This window comes from Ceratotherium simum, chromosome 37, assembly GCF_057802395.1.
Source record: "Ceratotherium simum simum isolate JZ-2026a chromosome 37, ASM5780239v1, whole genome shotgun sequence".
Taxonomy (NCBI): domain Eukaryota; kingdom Metazoa; phylum Chordata; class Mammalia; order Perissodactyla; family Rhinocerotidae; genus Ceratotherium; species Ceratotherium simum.
This window is the reverse complement of record NC_141936.1, coordinates 26,673,172-26,695,605: the sequence shown is the minus strand read 5'-3', so window position 1 is coordinate 26,695,605 and position 22,434 is coordinate 26,673,172. Positions and strand designations below refer to the sequence as shown.

The 22,434-nt window shown below is 35.1% G+C and overlaps 1 protein-coding gene across 2 annotated transcripts in view; it reads right to left on the bottom strand.

The window, feature by feature from the left end:
* Positions 1-22,434, bottom strand: part of ERBB4 (erb-b2 receptor tyrosine kinase 4) — a 1,114,653-nt gene that overhangs the window by 323,194 nt on the left and 769,025 nt on the right. For both annotated transcript variants that reach the window (XM_087424880.1, XM_087424879.1), the window contains exons 6-7: positions 2,897-3,015; positions 42-183 (exon numbers count right to left, since the gene is read on the bottom strand). In XM_087424880.1, coding sequence (XP_087281006.1) covers positions 42-183; positions 2,897-3,015 — 261 coding nt within the window. The remainder of the gene's footprint in view (positions 1-41; positions 184-2,896; positions 3,016-22,434) is intronic.

Below are 22,434 nucleotides of genomic sequence, written 5' to 3'. Positions count from 1 at the left end.
TAAATTATGATTAATTTGGATATTCTTATGCTGTTACTTACGAGGGCATTTCTTGACACAAAATGCTCCATAGGTGTACTTTGCATTGAAGTTATGCTCCAATTGAAAGGTGGTTGGATTGTAGACAAAAGTTTGGGGACACTGAGTAACACACGCTCCACTGTCATTGAAATTCATGCAGGCCTGCAACATAGCAAATACCAATTTCATTTGAAAATAATCTTCCTAACACTTGTTAAAGGAACACTGGTGCAACAGTTTTGTGAAAGGGTTGTTTTTTACTCAGTATACATCAATTTCATAAAAACTGCAAAATTGAAAATTTTATAGTTGTTACTACTTTTTTTAAGTCAAAATTTGTTTAGGAATTCTAAAATTTTAGAAAACTATTTTTACAATGACAGTACATATATTAAGTATAGTTGTTGATGTTCAAATTGCTTAGTATCTATCCACTAATTTCTAAACTTAGAATTGGTCTAAATTATAAAAGTTAGCTAACAGTGAAGAATCATTTGAGCTCACACTTATTCAAAGGGTTTGTGTTTAGTCTTAGAGTCTAGCCCTGACAACCAAATTCCCAATTCTACAGGCTAGACTTTCCTTAAAGCTGGTGTTTGCAGAGTTCGCTGATTTAAGTAACGTGGTAAGTCAATCATCAACATTGTATGGTAAGAAAACATTGTGATGGGCATTTAAACTAGACTCAAAGAAAAGGCTCTGGCAGGTGACTGGTCAAGTGTAAATGCAGGGTGTGTAATTCCCAAACATAAAGAAGTACCTATAGTTAGTCCATAACTAAATAATATGATGTCATTTCCTGTATGGTCTTTTTCATAATGCCACACCAGTTAGTAAAAGCCCCTAAGTTCAAGTAAAACAATTTGTTTCTTCTGACTCATACATTTGTATTGAGACCTCAATTTGTTAATAGTTTCAAATGCATTTGAGAAGAATTACAAACAATTTTCCCACCTGAGAGTTAGGCATTTGGTATAAAAATAGAACATATGTATAAATGCATAAAAACATGTGATTAACAAAAGAGTAGATGGACTAATTCTCTTAGTTAAAAAATTAAACCTTCATAGGAGTAATTTGGGCTTTGGAAGGCAAGCTAATGGGAACTCAAGCTAATGGGAACTCAAGCTATATTTTACATTTCATCATAAATGGTAGGTATGGTTATTAATAAGCATTAATTTATTCTGTTTCCTCAAACCATTTTCTTCATCAATTGTTGTGTTAGTAAGTCTTTTATCACAAACATGAAAATTCTCTGATGATGGTCTACTAGACGCATAATCAGAATGAGATTCACTCATGATACATTATTCACTAAGATGACACTTTCCAGGAAGAATCTATTAAAAACCAATCTAGAAAACTCAGTAAGTTTTAATTTATGGTTATAAAACTTCATGTGTCCTCATAATTGCTTTCCTAACATACTTTATGCAGTGTTGTACACAGATTGCTTGGCAACAAAGGAACGTAAACCAGAGGAATCAGCAAATTTACTTTCCAGACAGCAAACAAAACAACATAACTCACACCAAGGCCTCAGTCTGGCACATTCTGTACCAAACGCCAAAGTGGACTCACTGGACCATTCCAGAAAAGTAATGAAATGAGAATTCTGATGCTCACTCAGTACTCTATCATGATAATGGAACCATGAAAATAATGCAGGGAAAAACTTCTAAAAGAAAGTTATGGCTATTGTTGGTGTTTATTATTGTTATTGTTTTAGAATTTGTGTTGTTAACACAACACTTGTTCAGCATCCTCCAAATCAAGCTTACATCCCATGTCTGGTGATTGACAAGGGAAGGGCCTCAGTTCAAGAGTTGCTGAGCATCTTCCTTGAATTTTTAACATTTTTATTTTATTTTCTTCTTCCTCCCTATTCACTTCTGCAATACATACTTTTGTTTCCCTATAGTATTAAGGTAGACAAATTAAGTTTCTTATGACATTAAGAAAATTAAGAAATTACTATCTATATCATAAAAGCTGTAATTTATATTTTGCTAATTTCCAGAATTAAGTGCCAATTTGGAAAAAAAATACTCAATTCTAAATATACGTGTGCATTCTCTGGATGTTTGAAAAGAGAAAAAAGAAAATAAATTCTTATGTTCATTTTTAACAACAAAAACAATTTCTTATTTTATGATTTTTGGCTTAAAATGAAACTAATACTCTGTGTATATGAAATTATGTTAACTATAGCTCACAGAGTTGCTTGTGTGTATTCAAAAGAACAGAAAGAACCATATCAGAGATATCAAAATGTAATTAAAAAGTGTCCCCAACAAGCTATAAATGTTAATTTTAAGGAAGTAAAAGTGTCTTCTTCTAAAATAAAAATCATACAGATTAGCATATAAATTGCTTTCAGGGTGCATTTGTAGATCTTATAAATTTTGAATAATTTTAGCTTGTAAACAATATAAACTGAAAAATAGTTAAATTCATAAATTTATCTGTTATAATCACGAAATTTATATTCAAGAAATAAAATGTAAGTGCCTCCACTCAGAAGATTCAATGATGCAACAACATAAACAGGTAATCGCTGTAAATTTTTGAAGAATGCTATTAGCTTTCAAAAAGATATCTCAATATGTTCTCCTTCACAATCTTCAATAAATCTCACTTGTAATATAAATTACATCAGAAAGACATAATTCTTTTAGGAGAACAGAACAACACTAGTTAATCAATAGCCACCCAGTGAGGGAAAGACTTCTAAGAAGGCAGAACAGCTTTCTTAATCCTAAAATGGTTAAATTTGATCTTATTTTAATAAGATGTTAAAGATTCAATGTGTCTAAGTCAAACTGGGCGGGCAGGGAGAGCGGGAGAATAAGAGGGGCCCTCCTGGACTTACAAAGCAGTCAGTGTCCTTGGGTCCTGAGCAGCCACCAGCACATTCTCGATGACAGCAGTCACTGACGTAGGGTCCATAGCACCTGCCATCACATTGTTCTGCACACACAGTCCTCGTCACTGTGGAAGACAGAGATGGAGCCTCAATCAAAGTCAGCCACCAAGAGAAAATTCTAAGGTGATTTGGAGTAACTGAGAAAAGCTGAGCTCTGGAATAACAACTGACTCAACCCATCACTGACTCAGTTCAGCAAACGTTGACTGAATGAAGTCAGCAACAGATCAAAATTACTGTACGAAAACCTTCAAAATTAATACATAAATTTGTTTTATATTCTTCCTTGGTCCAGCAAATACTTATAGTACTGTATTAAAATCATGCTATTTAGCAGGAAAGAATCAAATTTGAAAAAACTGAATGAGGTGCTTTGGCAGACTGGGAAAGATGGGGTCAGCAGTGAAGTCAATTCACCATGTGCACAGTAAGGTCCTGTGGTAGAAAGTGTCCCCAGAAATGAATCAAACATTTTCAGTAGTCTATGCAAAAAGGAAATTTAGACTTTTACATGATTCACATTATATTTCACATGATTCATATTTTATATATAGAGAGATCGATAAACTGATCAGTAGTACCACAACTGTTTCTATTCTTGAGATTTAAATGAATTTTCTACCAAAATTTCTCAAAAAGAAGGATCTATGTAAGGAATGGAGCAACACCGAGAGAGAGAGAAAGAGAGGAAGGAAGGAAGGAAGGAAGGAAGAAAGAAAGAGAAAAAGAAAAGAAAAAGAAAGAAAGAAAAAAAGGAAGGAAGAAAGAAAGAGAAAAAGAAAAAGAAAGAAAGAAAGAAAGAAAGAAAGAAAGAAAGAAAGAAAGAAAGAAAGAAAGAAAGAAAGAAAGGAGAAAGGAAGGAAGAAAGGAAGAAAAGAAGGAAGAAAGAGAAAGAAGAGAGAAGGGAAGGAAGGAATAAAGAAAGAAGGGTGGGGGGAGAGAGGGAGGAAGGAAGGAAGGAAACACAACAAAAAGTGTCATCGGTCTTTTCTTATAACATCCTTCAATCCAAGCTGACAGCATCACATCAAGGTCTACTTTAGTGAAAGCAATGCTACAGGCTGTGCATTGAAATTATAGCACCGAGGCAGACAACTCCGCTTATCTCACTTATTCCAAAGAGATACTTTTTAAGTACATTAGAGACATGAATTTTTCAGGATATGCGTAGCATATTACTTCTTGGCATCTGTGTTTCCACCTCAGCCTTCTTTCTTCCCACCTCTCTGACCAATTCTCCAAAGTTTCCTTCACGGTTCCTAGAGCAAGATTCCACTCCCTAAATATTAGTATTCCTCAGAGTCAGTCTTCACAATTTTCTTTGGGCTAGGGACTCATGCCTGGATGAAACTGTCCATCCTCTACTTTGCATACTACCTACAGGTAGATGACATCAGATCCACATCTGAATTCTCAGTGGAGCTGCGGCATGTATTTCCAGCTGTCTTCAGAAGTCCCATTCAGATATCCCAAGATGTACAAAAGGGAGTGTAACTCATTTTCCCACCTCTATCACCTAGTATATTTCTCTTCTTTGTTCCCTTATCTCAATGAATGGTAGCACCATCCATCCAGTAGCTCAGCTAAAAAATTGGGATGTATTTTCTATTTCTCCTTTCCCCTCCTCATCACTTCTCTTACCTAATAAAATTACCAAGTACTAGCAATAAATATTCCTCATTTCTGTTCCTCCTCTGTATTCCAGCTTCATCCAGAAATTTATCTCTAAACAATTATGTAGCGTTCTAAAGGTTTCTCAGGTACCAGTTAGTCCTCCATGCTGCTCTAAAGGCAATGGCTTGAAAATATAAGCCACTGCCTATAAATCATTATTGTTTCACAGTATGAAACATACTTGCCATCCCTGTATGAAGAGTAAACCCGGAGCAAGGGATGAAAGTCCTCCATCAAGTGACCACCATCTCCATCTTTACTGGCATCTCTCACTGTGCGTCTCACACCCAGCCACACAGAAACACCACTGGAGATTCCTAATTCCTTGTACCATATGCAATTTTGATTCTCACTGCCTATTCACAAAGCTTTCTTCCGTGCTAAAGACCCTTCCTGTCTTCTCTGTCTAGGAAATATTCATCCATAAGATCCAGTTCTGGTGCCACCTTCACTCTGATAACCTTTCGAATACATCTTCAGGCTGAGTTACTCTATAACTCTGGCTTCTGAACAAGCAAGAAGATAAAGTTAATACAGAGATCTATGTAGTCAGAAGGCCTAGGCTCAAATCCAAACTCTACCCTTGTGATATGGGCGAGTTATTTAACCACTCCGTATTTCACTTTTGCATTGTAAAGACAGAGTTAGTATTAGCACCTATCTGATGGGATTGAAGATAAATAGACATACAGGTATCAAGCGCTTAACATGGCCCCTATTAATAGTGTTCAGCAACTGTTAGATATTATTGCACTTATCATAATACATTGTATTTATTTTATTTATTCCATGTTTTCTCCCCTCACTAAACTATTAGAATCATTTATTGAAGTGTATTGTCTTATTTAAGATTGTGTTCTTAGTGACTAGTACAGTGTTTGGCACTTAGTACACAATAAATAAATATCCCCTACACGTAAATAAATGTCATATATTGCCAACTCCAGAAATTATCTGTTGAGTGCTTAATGAACTTATCAGAGGAAAAGAAAACGTGTAGAGAGGTAAAGAGGTAGGGCAGTAAGAAATATAAACAGACAAATAGTAAAATACCAAGAAACAGAGCATATCAAAATGTAAATAACTTAGAATTATTGTTAGTATCTATATCAGATTTAAATGCCCCTTAACTTCTGCTATTATTTCATGATTCTATATTTTCACTTGGATCCTTTTCAGGTGAACATGATGATGATATTCATAAACTAGTGCATAATATTTGAATATGAACTGTATCCTTCTATTGGATATGATTATATTACTCCCTATGAAGTACAGTAAACACAAGCATCTAATAGAGTTTAAACTAAAACAACGCGTGGACTCACCCTATCTTGTTTTTATTTTGTAAAAATAATGTCATATGATATTTCTTATCATAAGCTTATAGAAGATTTTGAAAAAACAAACAAATTTTCAGGTCTAGACTTGTAAGGGCATATTTTGTATTCGCAGTTTGGGTCACGTTAAATTTTGAAATAAATAATTTCTTCTGTATGTGTTCTAGTATAAAATTCTACATAATAAATCAGCTTGGCCTGTCCGTTTACCTTCTTTAAATCTTTGCTCAAAACTCACCTTATCAGTGAAATCCACCCTCATTTAGTATTGGATCCTTTCCAGACCACTGATTCCTGATTGACTCCTCGCTCTTTCTTCCTCTTTCTTCCTTCCTTTCTTCCCTCCCTCCCACCTTTCATTTTTTCTTCCTTTCTTTCTTTTTCATCCTTTCTCTTTCTTTCTCTTTTCTTCCTTCCTTTCTCTTCTCTCTCTCTTTCTTCTCTTGCTTTGTTTCTTTCTTTCTCTTCTCTCTCTCCCCTTCCTTCCTTCTTTCTTCCTCTCCTGCCTTCCTGCCTGCCTGTATTTTTGCTATAGCCTCAATCATCACCTGACATATTTTACAACTCATTTATTACACTTATTTTGTTTGGTGTATTCCAATGTCTAGAACTCTACCTGGTATCCATGTGATTTTTATTTACATTTTATATACATTATACATATACATTATATATACGAAATATACACAAATGATTTATATCCACTCATTAACTCTTCATATTCATACATTATGCTTATATTGATGTTCCTATCTTTTAACCAAGTGGTATACTTATTTAGATGTCCTAATTAGCAATTCATACCATATAAAGAAAACACGTTTAATAGACACTTTTATGAAGAATAGATTCAAATACAACTCCTCTCTTCCAGATTCAACAAGGGTCTTTTGATGTACTAAGAGTTGCTAATTTTTTAAAATAGCAGACATATATTAAGTAAACAAATTACTAGATTTGAAGTAAGTGTTATCACAGCATAGTCTGTTAATTTGCTTTTAGTTGACAGGCATTGTTCGGCTGGAAAATAGCATGAAGTGAGCCAGTAATCATATCCTACAAGTCACATCATATTTTAATCCTAGACACATATGTCTAAGGGTTAATTTCTGTTTTTAACTCTATGACGATTTAAGGTAACTATACAAAATGTTTCGGTTTCTTTTTATTTATATACTTCGGTCTTTCCTACCAAATGAGGAAATTAATGTAGATAATATTTATAAAGATAATTAACTGTGAATTTATTTTAAAATTATTTGTTAAATGTTCATATTAAGATCATTTCTCTCATTGAGTACACTATTTAAATATGAAAATGATATGTTAAAATATAATCTAACATAGTACAATCTTAGGTTCAATAATAAGTATACTGTGAAGTTTCAAACATGTATTTTAAATTATTCAATCATACGTGTTGAGCCCACTTTAAAGTTTTTGAAATAGCATTTTCTTCTATACAGTGGTCACATATCTCATATTTTCAGGACACTGTGATCTTAGATATACCATTTCATTTCAGGAACATGCAAAGAAACATCCCTCTAAGACATAACTTTTTAAAATTTTGCTTTAAGATATTAAAAGGGAATTATGGCATTGGCTGCAAAAAATAGTCTACAACTGATTTTAAAAATAAAAAGTACGATACATTCAACACTAAAACTAGCACTTTTTACTATCATGGTTTTCACATGCCTTAATTCCAGTTGAAAGTTCAGTAAGCATGAAATATATTTGGAAGTGTTTGCTTGACAGATAATAATATAAGTAAGTAAAAGAACAAAACAATAAGCTTAATCTCTAAACAGTGATGTGACACAGTTAAGAAACATTCTTTCACAGGGTTACGTGAGATTTGTTTTTAGAAAGAAAACATTCCCTTTGCACAATCTACTTAATGGCATTAAGCATGACTTAATATGAATTAAACACATCAAACTATACTCATATTTTATTGTGATGGAAACAAAAAACAAAAAAACAGTTCCTGAAATCAATGAGATAACTCACTTAGCCTCCACGGGAACATTAACTTATAATTGCTTTGGTTATATTAATTTCCATCCTTGCTTGAGCATTATTTCATTAGAATTTCTCCCCTGTATTTAGTATACTTTCTAAATTGCTTCATTGGGTGCATTAAAATATTTGAGTTGAATTTTAACTAGCTTGTTCATTGGTGGTACATCACTAGCTGTAATTGTTTAATATAAAAGGTAAAACTTGGGAAGTTAAAATGCTTCTTATATTAGCATCAGTAAACTTGAAATTGGGAATGGGGATTCATTCAAAATATCCATGAGAATCAGTTGGGTAAAGTGTAAGGAACTAAACATTCCAGAGTAAGGGGGTGCTGCTGAGAGAATATCTATCACCTCAAAAAAATTAAAGTATTTCTAAGTAGTTTTATCATATCAGTGTCTCACTAATAAAAACAATGGCTTAATTACTTCTTTAAATATATAATAACCACGCTTCAAGTTACTCCCTTAGAACAAATTTATTTTATTGGAAGAAGTTTGGCAATTTACTAATCAAATATTTATTGTTGCTTCCTTTGAGTAACAAAAAGGAGAATATTCATAAATGAGGCAAAACAGCACCGACATCACAACGACAAGACAAAAAGATCTCTACTTATTAAAAAATAAACGAGGCTAAATTTAGGCAACGTCTTTGTAAGCGTCTTCTTCCCATTCTTTACACTCTGTTGCTTTCCTCCTCCTCCCCGTCTCCTTCCTCCCTCCTCACCTCCTCTGTCTCCTCACCCTCTGTGCTTTTCGATTCTCTTCACTTCCTCTAAGTGATTCTAAACCCAGGCTGTATATTAGGTCATCTAACAGAGCCTTTCAAATTTTAATATGAGGGCTCTTGTGTAAAGGAAGATGTTGATTTAGTCTTTTTCAGCGGACCAAGACTGTCCATTTCTAATAAGTACCCAGGTGGTGTTACTGCCTGCTGGTCCAAAGACCCCATTTTGAGTAGCAGGATAGAGAGTACTTTGAAAAAGATGCCCGGGAATCGCCTAATTCCTATTAAATCAAAATTACCTGCGATGTTCTAGGATTTGATACTTTTAATAAGCTCCCCAGGTGATTCCAAAATGCAGCCCAGAGTTGAGAGCCATTACTCTATCCAGTGAAAATGGGGAAAACTCTAGGTTATTTACACCATCTGACTGACTGATTTTTTTTTTTTTTTTTGTCTGAAACTTAATCCCACTGACTGACCTCTTGCTTTAATTTCCTATTTGTGTTGTTAAGCCTTCTATCACCAATTGGGAGATAAGCCAAACAAAATCAATGTGCAAGCAGGTAGGAAGATTTGGGAGGAGAAAGACTTCGAGCAGGGGCAGAAATGTTGCTTGGCTGAATCTGAAGGCAAAAATGTCAGATAAGTAAGAGACTGCTAGAAAAGTGCTCCCTTCTCTCACCCAGCAGCCATCTGCATGAAAAGTATTCTGAGCAGCCCCCAACCCTATTGCTAAGCACATTTGTAACCATATTTGTTTTATTTTTATTTTATTCTATTTCAATTAGTATTCAATGACCCGCACCTCTATTCTGCCTATATTATTTCTGTTTATTGACCAAATTTTGACAAACTGTGTCCATGAAACACATCATGATAATGAGATTTCTTCAATGAATGGTTTTAACGTTAGGCTGTTTTCAGTCACACACTTGGAGGTTTGAACAGGAAGAAAAATGCTTGGGTTAAAGCAGAGTTGATTTGGGGTGCATGTGAAGAAGAATTAACTGACAGTTAGAGTGATAGAAACATGGTAATGGTCTACTAAATGGGCTTCTTGAGTCTTTATTTGTCAGTATGTAAGGGCAATCTCTTCTGAATGCTTTAGACATTCACTTCATTAAAGACAGGGGGCTTGATGAAATGCTCTCTAGAGGTACTCTCTAGTTCTACCATCCAATATTTATGCCTATGAATGGTGAAATTGTGACTGAAAAATGAACACTTTGGGTTGTGTAATGCTCTTTTAGAAAGCTACTATCATCAGGATATACTTTAAAGGAAACAAATAAAGCTCATATATGATCCAAGAGTACGCATTACTTCTAGAGCATGCTGAACTGTGTAGAGAATCAAGTTTAATGAAACCGACATCAAGCTATACACTACCATTCATTCTCCCAAAGGAGAATAAATGAACACATTTGTAGGTCCAGTGTCAGGTAGACTCTAAGAATCACATAGGAAGATTTAAAATAAAGATGCCTGACCCTCCTCCTACATTCTGATTCAGTAAGTCTGGGGAAGGGGCCGGAAAATTCATTTTTTTTATTGGGAGCCCCAAGTTTTCATCAAGGAGCCTTTATAAACCAACATTTTGAAACCTCTGCTCTAACACACGCTCTTCTTCCTAATGAGAGGTTACTCCAGGAAAGGTACAGCCTTTATTTAGATGGGAAGGCAGAGGTGGAGACGGGTCTTCAGCTGGACTCTGCTGCGTCCCATCTCACATCAGATGGAAGACTAATTAAGACAATAATTGTCACCACACAGAGTGAGGCCTCGGGATATGCAAGGCTGAATCCTGATTTGGACAGGGAAGGAATTTTTCACTTTAAGGATTTTTCAGTTATTTTCAACAACAACATAAGGTCTAACGCATTGAAAAAGGCTCTCAGAGAAGATGTGCGATTTTTTAAAAAATAATTGAATCTAGCAAAGTAGATTTCTGACAAAGTCTCTGGGCCTTCCAGACTGCCACAATCATACCCATTTTCACATCACAGAAGAAAAAATGTAACAGATTATTTTTTATTCCTAATTCCAAATTAGTCTGGTGGTAGCTACACCAAAGGAACTGGCTAGGCCATACCATGAGGTGTACACTCTCACAGATAACATAACTGTTTAATCCTAAGTGCAACAACCGCTATAGTTCACCTGAAAAACATGGCAAATAGCCTCAAAGCCCTTACTGAAACGACATTCAGAGTCAGTTAATAAAAGTATGACCAGATTTCGGCAGCTACAAATCAGGTTTGACGCTTGTCCCAGATAAATCCCTGGAGACCCATGGGCCATGGCATGACACTATTGTTAGTTGTGCCAAGTAGGAAAGGAATCTTGTCTAATCCATTCTTCATCACTTGCTGCTTTACTCACTTATTGTATTCAAGCTATTTTGTAAAGACATGCTCAATGATTCATTGAGGGACCTTGAAGGTGATTTTAACTACCTTCTTGGCCATCGGGGAATTTTCCCTTGTTAATAGGTTGTTAACATTACCAAAGTTTGTGAGTCGAGTCAAAAAAAATATATATATATATGGCCCTATTACATTAACTATAAAAATATTCTTGAGAGTGAGTATGAGTTTGAAGATATTTCTCATAGAACTGTAGACATGGTTTTCAAGATAATAAAGGAAGCGCACTGGGGCCGGCCGTTGGCACAAGCACTTAAGTGCGTGCGCTCCGCTGCAGCAGCCCGGGGTTCGCCAGTTCAGATCCCAGGCGCGCACCAATGCACCGCTTATTAAGCCATGCTGTGGTAGCATCCCTCATATAAAGTAGAGGAAGATGGGCACGGATGTTAGCCCAGGGCCAGTCTTCCTCAGCAAAAAAGAGGAGGATTGGCATTGGATGTTAGCTCAGGGCTAGTCTTCCTCACAAAAAAAAAAAAAGGAAGCATATGAATCGGCATAAGGAAACCATAAAGAGTGTTTTAAAATATATATTTTGACATCAGAATTGAAGGCTATACATTACAGTCCACAAAAAAATGGAGATAAAGTAATCAAAAATTGGAATCATCATATCATGGACCTGTCACAAACCAAAAAATGAGTAAAAGTTGGCATTCAGCTTTTCAAAATCACTTCCCATTATAGTAGACCACACGTCTCTGTTTCTAGACTTGATGAAAAAAACAATAAGCCTATGTCTTTTGCTTATCCTAGTTCTTCATCCAAAATATCAATAGACGGGAACAAAAATACTCTCTCTCACTCATTATACATCTGGATGAGTTTCCTTCTCAAATTGGCCAAAAAAATGTTGCCAATTTTGTGATGAAAATAATCACAGAATATTAAAATGGAAAGGACAGAGCCTCATATCCAGTAAGCAATGAATAAATATTTGTTGGACTAATGAATGCTATCTGGTCTACATTTCTCATTTTATTGATGAGGAAACTGAAATCCAGATAAACCAACTTGCCTATGGATAAATCCCAAATAATGTCCATTCATCTCTAAGAGATTTCACTACCTCTTCAGGGTTTTCCAGGCAGGTGTTAGTTTCTTCATCTCACAGCAGAGCCCATCTCTAATAATCAACGTGAGAATTAAAATACTAAATGATGCTGAAATGCAAGGAGAGATACTACGTTTAATAGCACTAGAAAACTGAAAATTAGATACTCAGCTAAATTAACGTGCTCCCTTCTGATGTGAAAAAAATTTTTTTCATCCAAACCCACACTCATTCACTTTGTTTCTGTGTCAGATGAAGGGATATTCTTTTTCCTGATTTAGGCTATTCCTGAGCTCTTGGTGGCCCAGGCCCATAATATTCAAGTCCAAATGTTTGCATTGTAAATTATTTATATTCTGTATTCTATAATCAGCCTCTTTCTTTACTGGCCATTTCTTCATCCCAATACTCAAGACTGTCATATTTAAAATAAGTTTAAAAAATAATCCTCCCTTTACCTCATATTCTTCATTACCCTCAGAGAGCCAAGCATTTTGCAAGAATCGCCTATAAAACACATATTTTCTGACATATATCTCAAATATATATCTCCATCCCTTCTTCATGATATCTCTAAATAGCGCATCTGAGTTTCTGCCTAGTAACTAATTATTTATTGGAAAATTCTACTTGGATGAATAAGGGATATCTAAGACTCATAAAGGACATAACTAAGCTCCTTTATTTCCGTCCTCAATCTAGCTACAACACAATCCCCCTCCTACATTCTCTGTCTCAGTGACTATTTCCATCATTGATTCAATTGCTCCAACTTCAAACTTGGAATTCAACTCAAATTTCTCCTCTTCTCTCCCTCAGCACCAAATCAGTTGGTTACCAAGCCTCATTACAAATTCTATCGTCTATTTCATATATTTCCTCCTTCTCATCCTGGTTCTTTGTATGGTGTGTTTTAGATTCCTTCTCTGCCTATTTGATGTCTACACATTCTTCAAGGGTCATCTCAGTAAAAGTCTTTTGTTAACCCGTCACTGAATCTCTTACCAGGAACCCCTTACCATACATCCCCCTCCCACTTCCTCTTGGTGACCTCACTTCATGTCATTAGACTTCTATTAAAGCACTTATCCCATTGTACTGTAATTGGTACTTCTGTGACTATACCGTGAATAGAAAATCTTGAGAGTACAAAGCAATTTGTATACACCTTTTATCTTCAAACCTCAGCACAGTACCTGGCTCTTTAAAAACACTAATAAATGCTTGAGAATAGTCACACACAAGCAAGTATGCAAACAACCTATGATGAGAAAACATCAGAGAATTTCAAAGATACTATGCATTATTAACATCTACTTACATAATGATATAAACCTATAACATACATACATATATAGATTGAGACATAGAGATAGATGACATAGATGATAAAAATGTAGACATAGATATAGATATAGATATTGACATAGGCATAGACATACAGAGATAGATTATGCAGATATAGATATAGATATAGACATATAGATTGCCATAACTTCACCATACAGACAGATCTTCTTTGGAAGAAGCAGATCCTAACACACAGTCAGTTGGAAACCACCTTAATGATTCGCATAGCACATTGAGGTTTCCACATTGTTACTCTCTCGAGATACTTTAAATATTTGTGATATTTATAATATACAAGGATTCACACTGATTATATGTAAAGAAGTCTTAAAAAGCTAAATGCAGTAGAAAAATTGAGCAAAGACTATGAATGGAAAATTAAAGAAAAATATTTTGAAATGGTCAATAATTATGTAAAAAGATGTTCAACCTCAGTTATAATCCAGGAACTATAAATTAAGACAAGGAAATATGCTTGTTCTATATATAATTCTTAAATGAAAAAAAGATATCTAGTTTTGATGTGGGTAAAAAATTGGGCAAACTATTGGCATGTGTCTAAATTGATATAAGATTTTTGAAGAGGAATTTGTCTCTTTTTATCAAATTTGTGTATGTAAATTCACATGTGACCAAGCAATTCTATTCCTAAAAAGCTGACTTATAGAAGAATGTGCACACGTGGACAAATATGTATGTAAAAATATTCATTGGTTGTAACTGAGACTAATAGAATGTAACCTAAATGTCCTAATAGAAATTGGTCAAATCAGTTAAAGCACATCAATAACTTGGGAAACTCCTATAACATTAAAGAATGAAGTTGGTCTCTATCTGCTGAAGTGAAAGGATTTTGAAAATATAATGTGCAATGAAATAAAAGTAAATGATAGAAGAATAGATATAGTATAACCGTTTTTGTAAAATGAAATCCCAAAATTTATATATACTCATGTGAATATACACTTGAATGCACACATATATACCAAACTTGCTACTGTAAAGTAATCACTTTACGGAAAAATGTAGGTTGGGAAAAGGATGCTCACTGATGGAGATACATCATTACTCTTAACTCTACACACTTGAATATTATGTGAATTAAAAAAAAAAAATCCTATAATATGAAATAGCCTATGCATTTGGCAGGGTAAGTTAATTATCCCAGTGTTACAGATGAAGAAGTTAACATTTAAAAATATTGAACTAGTTTATCTTAGGTCATATATTAAGTTATTATAAAGTAGCATTTCAAATTAGTTTCCAGACTCCTATATATCTTCACTATTACGTTTACATTAAGAGCTACAAACAATGTGTCTAAATTTAAAGACCAAAGGGGGTGGCGGTAGGAGGAAGGTAGTTCCAGAAACTATTTTAAATACAACATTGAATAACTAAAATGATCTATGCATATCTGCTTTACACTCTTGAAAAATAATTTCTTCTGGAGTCATTTTAACTAACAACACAATTATGAGTGATGAGTAATGAACACTGAGATGTTACCCAAATACTCTTCAAACTTATGACAAAAGCCATAGAAGTAAGATTATTTTATATTTAGAATTTTATGGAAACTTAAATGTGACTGAGTTCAACCTACTGATTTTACAGAGGAGGAAACTGAGGCCCAGATAGGGCCAACATTAACTCCACATCTCAGTAATAACAAAGAATTTTGAAGTGGAACCACCTAAGAGTTACATCACGAACACATGCTTCAAGCGTGTGAGGAAGAATGTTTTCAGAATACTACTTTTCCTCTCATAGAACATATATTTGAGGGTTATTTTGTTAAAAAGGTCATCATGCCTGCCCAAAAGTCAAATGATGCTCCTTTGCAGTGTTTTTCAAACTTTTTTCCATCACAATTTAGAGAACAAACAATATTTTACATCAAGGCTCAGTCCACACATACATGATGAAAGAGTTAAGGAATTATATGGACCCTAATTATGTGTCAAGCATTTGAATACTGTCTCTTCTATTCTATTCTAATCTGATCCGTTTTATTCCAATCTGTCCTATTTCAATAAAAATTTAATGCTGGTCAGGATCCGACTAAGTGACTTCAATCCAGTAGTGAGTTGCAACCAGAAGTTTGAAAGCACTGCTCAATCGCAAAGACAAATGTCAAAATAGGAGTGAGAGAGACTAGTGTTAGTGCTCCTTTTACGTACGTGCAGCAAACTGGCCTTCTAATGAATTTAGGAGCTTAGAGCCACTGGAGATAAAATTTCCTTTTTCTGAAGTTTTAGGATGCCGGAGGCTATGGAAAATCATTGCACAACTGTGCCTGCCACAGTGCATTCCCTCCAGGGCTGTGTCCTTGAGATCGACGATTCCCAGAGAGTTGTGCTTTTTTTCCCCACCATCATCACCGGAAATGTGGAGCAGTTAAGTCTAAATTTCTCCTACGTGGCCATACGTTAAACTGTGGGCCAGTATGAAAGAACATTTGGGATCCTCTTCAAGCAATATAATTACAGAAAACAGTATATCTATACATATTAAAGCTTTTATGCAATATTAATATATTGTTAAAAGAAATTATCATCTCTCTGATGTGGACAAAACTTTGGACACTCCCCAAAATTACAGAGTCTTGTAATAAAGACAGTATAATATTTTCGTTGTTCTTTCCTTTTTTAAAATTCTGAAATTACATAAACAATACACATTTTTAGAGAAATACATGTAACTACAGATATGCAAAATTAAAAAAAAATGTTTATTCTCCGACCACAGCAATAACCAATGTAAATTGCAGGGTGTCTATACATACTTGACCTCCCTGTTAGAGTTCCCTGGTAGTATGACAGTTAAAGAGAATAAAATAGGGCCCCCCCAGTGGCATAGTGGTTAAGTTAACACGTTCCGTTTTGGCGGCCTGGGGTTCACTGGTTCGGATCCTGGACTCGGACCTAGTCACCGCTCATCAAGCCATGCTAAGGCAGCATCCCACATAGAACTAGAAGGACCTAAAACTAGAATATACAACTATGTATGGGCTTTGGGGAGAAAAAAGAAAAAGAGGAAGACCAGCAACAGATGTTAGCTCAAGGCCAATCTTCCTCAAAAACAAAACAAAACAAAAAGAGCATAAAATATACAACCAAAAGTAGTTAGAGACAGTAACTGAGACTGATTCTGTCACCATACTTTCATCCTACTAGGAATTATCATTGTTTTTAATTTTGACAATCTAATCGTGCAAATACTTAGTTTTTAAAAAGTTTGTGTCATTGATTATAATGAAGCAAGACATTTTTTACAAATTTCTTGTGTACATTTTCAATTCTTTTAAATGTGTTGAAAACGTTTTGTTGTAAAAATACAAAATACTATAATGCAGTTGAAATCATCTTTTTCTTCTTTTTTAATTTGTATCTTTTATATCATGTTAAACAAGACCTTCATTATCCCATAATTTCTACCTATATTTTTTCTAGACTTTCAGTTATTTCATGTTTTTTGACTTTTAGTCTCTAATCCATCTATAATCTATAGTTTATCTCATACTTTTTAAACTTTTAATGTACAATTCATCTCATTCATCTCATGTCTTTTGTTTCATGGTAGGGATCTAACTTTATTTTATTCCATACTGTGAATCATTTATTCCAACACTATTTATTGAATAATCTATGCTTTCACCATTTTTTTAAAAAATGCCAAATTTATAAAAACTAAATTACTGTATAGACTTTAGCCTCATCTGGACTTTCTATTAGATTCCACTGAGCCAATTCCATTCTGAACTAGTACCTTACTATTTTACTAATTATTAATTTATAACATTTTAATACTTGATGGGGAAAATCCTTCCATACAGCTGTTTTTCAAATGTCTGGCTATTTTATCAAACGTATTTTCCAGAAGTAATTTAGATGATTTTTATTCAATTAAAAATAAAACATTGGGAATTGATTGGAGATGGTTAAATGTATAGTATAATTCTAGGAGAATTGACATTTTCACAGTACAAGTCTTCTCATCTTGGAATGTGGTAATTCTCCACTCATTTAAGTTTTCTGTTACGTTTTGGTGAAATATTATAGTTTGATTTTTTTAAATTTTATTTTATCTATTTATTTATTTTGTGAGGAAGATTAGCCTTGAGCTAACATCCGTTGCCAATCCTTCTCTTTTTTCTGAGGATGATTGGCCCTGGGCTAACATCTGTGCCCATCTTCCTCTATTTTATATGTGGGATGCCACCATAACATAGCTTGATAAGTGGCACATAGGTCCACACATGGGATCTTAATCTGTGAAACCTGGACCACTGAAGCAGAGTGTGCGAACCTAACCACTACTCCACTGGGCCAGCCCTTGATTTTTATTTTAAATGATCAGTAATTACCTATAAGAGTCAGAGTCTTTCTTTCTGTAGCCCCCAACCTTGACCCTGAGTTCTAGTGAATGAAATTAAATACATCTTAAATACATACTACATCCTCATCTTAGAGGAAAATAATCGCCCTGGGTAACAGTTATTGAGTTCAAGAAATATTCAAATCAGAACAAAACCTGAAAGTATTCTTGTAGTCATAATGCTCTATCAGCTCCATTATAACAAAATTCATGGGCAAAAGGACTTTAGGGGGCCGGCCCGGTGGCGCAAGTGGTTAAGTGCACGCACTCAGCTGCCTTGGACCGGGGTTCACCGGTTCAGATCCCGGGCGTGCACCAACGCACTGCTTGGCAAGCCATGCTGTGGCGGCGTCCCATATAAACTGGAGGAAGATGGGCATGGATGTTAGTCCAGGACCAGTCTTCCTCAGCAAAAAGGGGAGGATTGGCTGATGTTAGCTCAGGGCTGATCTTCCTCACAAAAAACAAAAAGAAAAGGACTTTAGATAAACCAAAAATAATGACCATCAGTGAGATAGAAACATGTGAAAATGATTTTTGGGGTCTATCCCTTATAATCTCACCATAAATTAATATAGTGACTATTTCTTTAGAAAATGTCCATGCTAATGGAGAGGAGCAGCCATGATAATATTATAAATTGTCAAATAATGTATAAAATTTATATTGACTCGAGAAATGGAATATGTCTGATATTTAGGGAATTCACATTTATTCTAATATAATGGGTGAAAATATGTCTTGACACAAGACAAATTGACCATTATCCAGTCCCCCCTTCTTTTACTCCTCATCCCCATGCCGTTTACTTAATTCTTCCTCGAACTGAGGAGATTAAGTCAATAAATAGCTGATACATCTCAGATTAAGGCAAGGCAGAACTCTAAGGAGGATATTTTTCTCCAGGCTTGCCCAGTTCCCTAAGCATGAGAGTGATATGTAAGTACTTGCTCTTCCAAAAATATCTCACACTTTCTTCCATTCCTGTAGCAAACAGTGAGTATGCGTGTTTTATTCATCACAGGACACTCTCATGTCACGTGCAGATACTTTTGAAATTTTCTTTTCTGTAGTCAAAGATAGTTACCCTAATCATTGTCAACTCTTCTGCTGCAAAGATATAAATCATTCAGAATAAATTGCCATCACTACCAGAATAAAAACATTCTTTTACTGTTAACATTTCCAGATATCTCTGACTATTCTCCTCAATAGCCTCTCAATAACCCTTCCCATGTGTAGCATTCACTCTCTGATCTTGCTGATTAGATTACCTGCCTCCACTGAACCCCAGTTTGCATTCCTGCAGTGTAAGTGCCTGACATTAATCTTTTGATTGCCAAGTCATCCATTTCAAAGACATCCATCTCGGGGCCAGCCCTGGTAGCCTAGTGGTTAAGTTCGGCATGCTCGGCTTTGGTGGCCCAGGTTTGGTTCCCACGTGCAGACCTACACCACTCGTCAGCGGCCATGCTGTGGTGGCAGCTCACATACAAAAAGAGGAAGACTGTCAACAGATGTTAGCTCATGGTGAATCTTCCTCAGCAAAAAAAAAAAAAAGAAAAAAAGAAAGAAAAATATCCATCTCTAATAAACATATTGCTAGCTGTATGAGACAGCTACTAGGAAAACACTTAGATAAGAAGCGAGGCTGTCTCCACCGATGAAGTTCCCCTTTTAGAAAGCCCTGGGTAACCTAGATAACTGACCTTTTAAGTGACTCTACTCTTCCAATCCTGCACCCTAATTCCTGCTGTCATGTATTAAATTTGCCAATAAAGAGTGAATTTGTGAAACTCTATGCCCCCACCCTCAACTCCAATAAAGGCAGAGCCCCGGGACCACAGTTTCTCTCTCTTTCTTCCCATGACCTCATAGTGTGGCCATAGGACCTGCCATGTACCCTTCAGGATCTGTGAATAATAAACCTTGTTTTTTCCGAGTTCCCTGATGGTTGTTGCTGAGGTATGCCTTGCAGTCACAATAAGATCAACAAGGGTCCAGCCATAAGGTTGGCTCTGGTTTGGAAAATGTCTGTGGGGTTCACCACAAGTAGTATGGGCCCAAGTGAGTGCCTCAGGCCTCCTAATGAAGAGCATCGCTACCAATAGGCTGAAACCGACACAAAACAATTCCCCAAACTATGTTTCTATATCTATAGCATCTATAACTATAGCCAATCACTGCTCACAACACACACACACACACACACACACACACACACACACACAGGCAAATATCCTAACCATGCAAGGAAGTATGAATAGAAATCATCTTTTTCAATCTTTTCATTGCATAGATGAGGGAACTTAAAGAAACTGAGGTTCTTGAAATTGAGATAGTTTACAGCTAGGACTACATCTCCAGTCTCCTGATGCCCCCAGTTCAATATTCTTTTTGACCTTTTCAAACATTCTTCATCTTTGCCTTGTACCAGAGCATTTCCAGAGAACAGGCACAGTTTTATATACTTCCTTACATCTCTCGAGCCTTTCACATGGTATTAAGTGATATCTACTGACTCACATAACACTGTATTATACAGAGCATTTCAAATTACTGTATCACTTGTAGTTAAAATGGAAAACATCCTGTTCTTGTTAATCTTTTAGAAAGGTCATCAAATCACAACAAATATTATCAACTTATATCAAAATGAACAGCATGTTAGGGGAGATTTTTCTCTCATCTTCTACAAGTAAATTATTGAGTCACTTTTGGAAATGTTTTAGATGGGTATAATTTTAGAAATGTATGCAAGTAATCAGTCCATTGTAGTGTTTCCCTTAATTTCACAATATCTCCAGAAACTACAAATCAAAAAAAAGGAAAATAGGAAATAATTGAAATCAATAAGAAGGCTTATGGACATGCGAAGTTATTAGTAAAATACCAGGATTTTAATTAAGGATATTGGCTTTTACAAAGGCTCACTGCTATCCTGATTGATCTAGCCTGCCAGCTCAGCTCTTTCTCCTTCCCATTACCTCCCAGTTGCTTTTCTCTGCTCTAACTGGACATTTACCACATCGGTAACTTCTTTTTAAACATTTGTTCCACAAAGATTGTAAATACAATTACACGTTAGACAAATTGTATGTGTATGCATGCTTGCAAGTATAATTACTTCATTATTTTCATAATTTGTCATTTTGGTTTTACAATCTACAGGAAACTTTCATGGAAAAAAGGACAATTTAATTTTGAGTTGCTACATTTTCTTGCTGAAATTTTGAGGAAGAAAAATATATATTATTTTGTTCGATTTTAATATTCACTTCAAAGAAGCTCCAGATATATTTACGATCGAATAAAAGGATATATATAAAGGATATATATATATATATTTCTAAATATATATATATATTTCTAAAATTGCCCTAGAAGTGATTAGAATCTATAAGCCAGGCCAAAGTTTGCTCTCTTTTTTTCCCTATTATTAAACTGAAAGTTTTAAATATATTGCAACTAATGAAAGTAATTTTCTTTGTGCACAAGCATAATAAATTCCTGAGAAAAATGCTAAATAATTTCTAAATTTTCCTACCATGTTCTATAGTGTCTGCATAGAAACAATAAATGACATAAAGTGTTGTTTGGAAAAAGTTTTTACTTTGCCAACATAGCAATAGCCTCCATTCACAATTATCTACAAGAGAGCAAATACATTGCTTGTATTCATTTCAATGCTATTCTATTTTTAATTAAAAAATGATTTTGAGATAATCTAACTAGGAAGAATACTGTAGGAGGAAGGGGTGAATTCCACCTGAAGTTTTCCTTCAGTTAAAATAATGCCTTAGTTTTAATCAACTTAATGGACATTTCAGGGTCAGAAGTATATCTGTTCACTCCAGAAGCATGAATTTCCTCATTACTTTCTGTGGGGTGATACTTTGGTTTAGGAGACAAATGATTTTTTAACTTATTGTCAAATGCCCTTACATTTTTCAATTAGTTTTTAAGCAAGAAATGTTGCTTGTAAAGCAACTTCGAAGACTGAGAGTATATTGAGTGGTAATCAGCTGAGGAAATTTTAATTATGCAACCAGCAGTTGAAGAAAATTACATCTACTTTAACGCAAAATGTGTGGAAAGGTGGGGGGGAAGCAAACTGTAATATTCTGATATATGCTTCCGTCAAAAAGGAGCGCCTCACTGTAGTGACACCAGGTCTAGGAGCACAAAAGAGATGTGTAAAATCAAACAACCGCCCTTCCTGATAACAGGAGGCTGGAGAGAGCTGGCCCGATATTGCGCTTAAAGATAAAAAAAGGGCATGCAGTATCTATTTTAAATGAGATAAATGTGCTTCATATATCTTGCAGGGACAGAGATACCTTTGTTCCTTTAATCATTATTATTTATTTCTTAAAGCTTAGTCTCTCTCACACCTAAACCCATAGAGCTCAGACCTTAGGACTCAGTTCTTACGAATAGAGAGAGTTGTCATTCTTACCAGTAAGCCCGCTAAATAATACTTCTGTAAGCTTCAGACTCCACAGA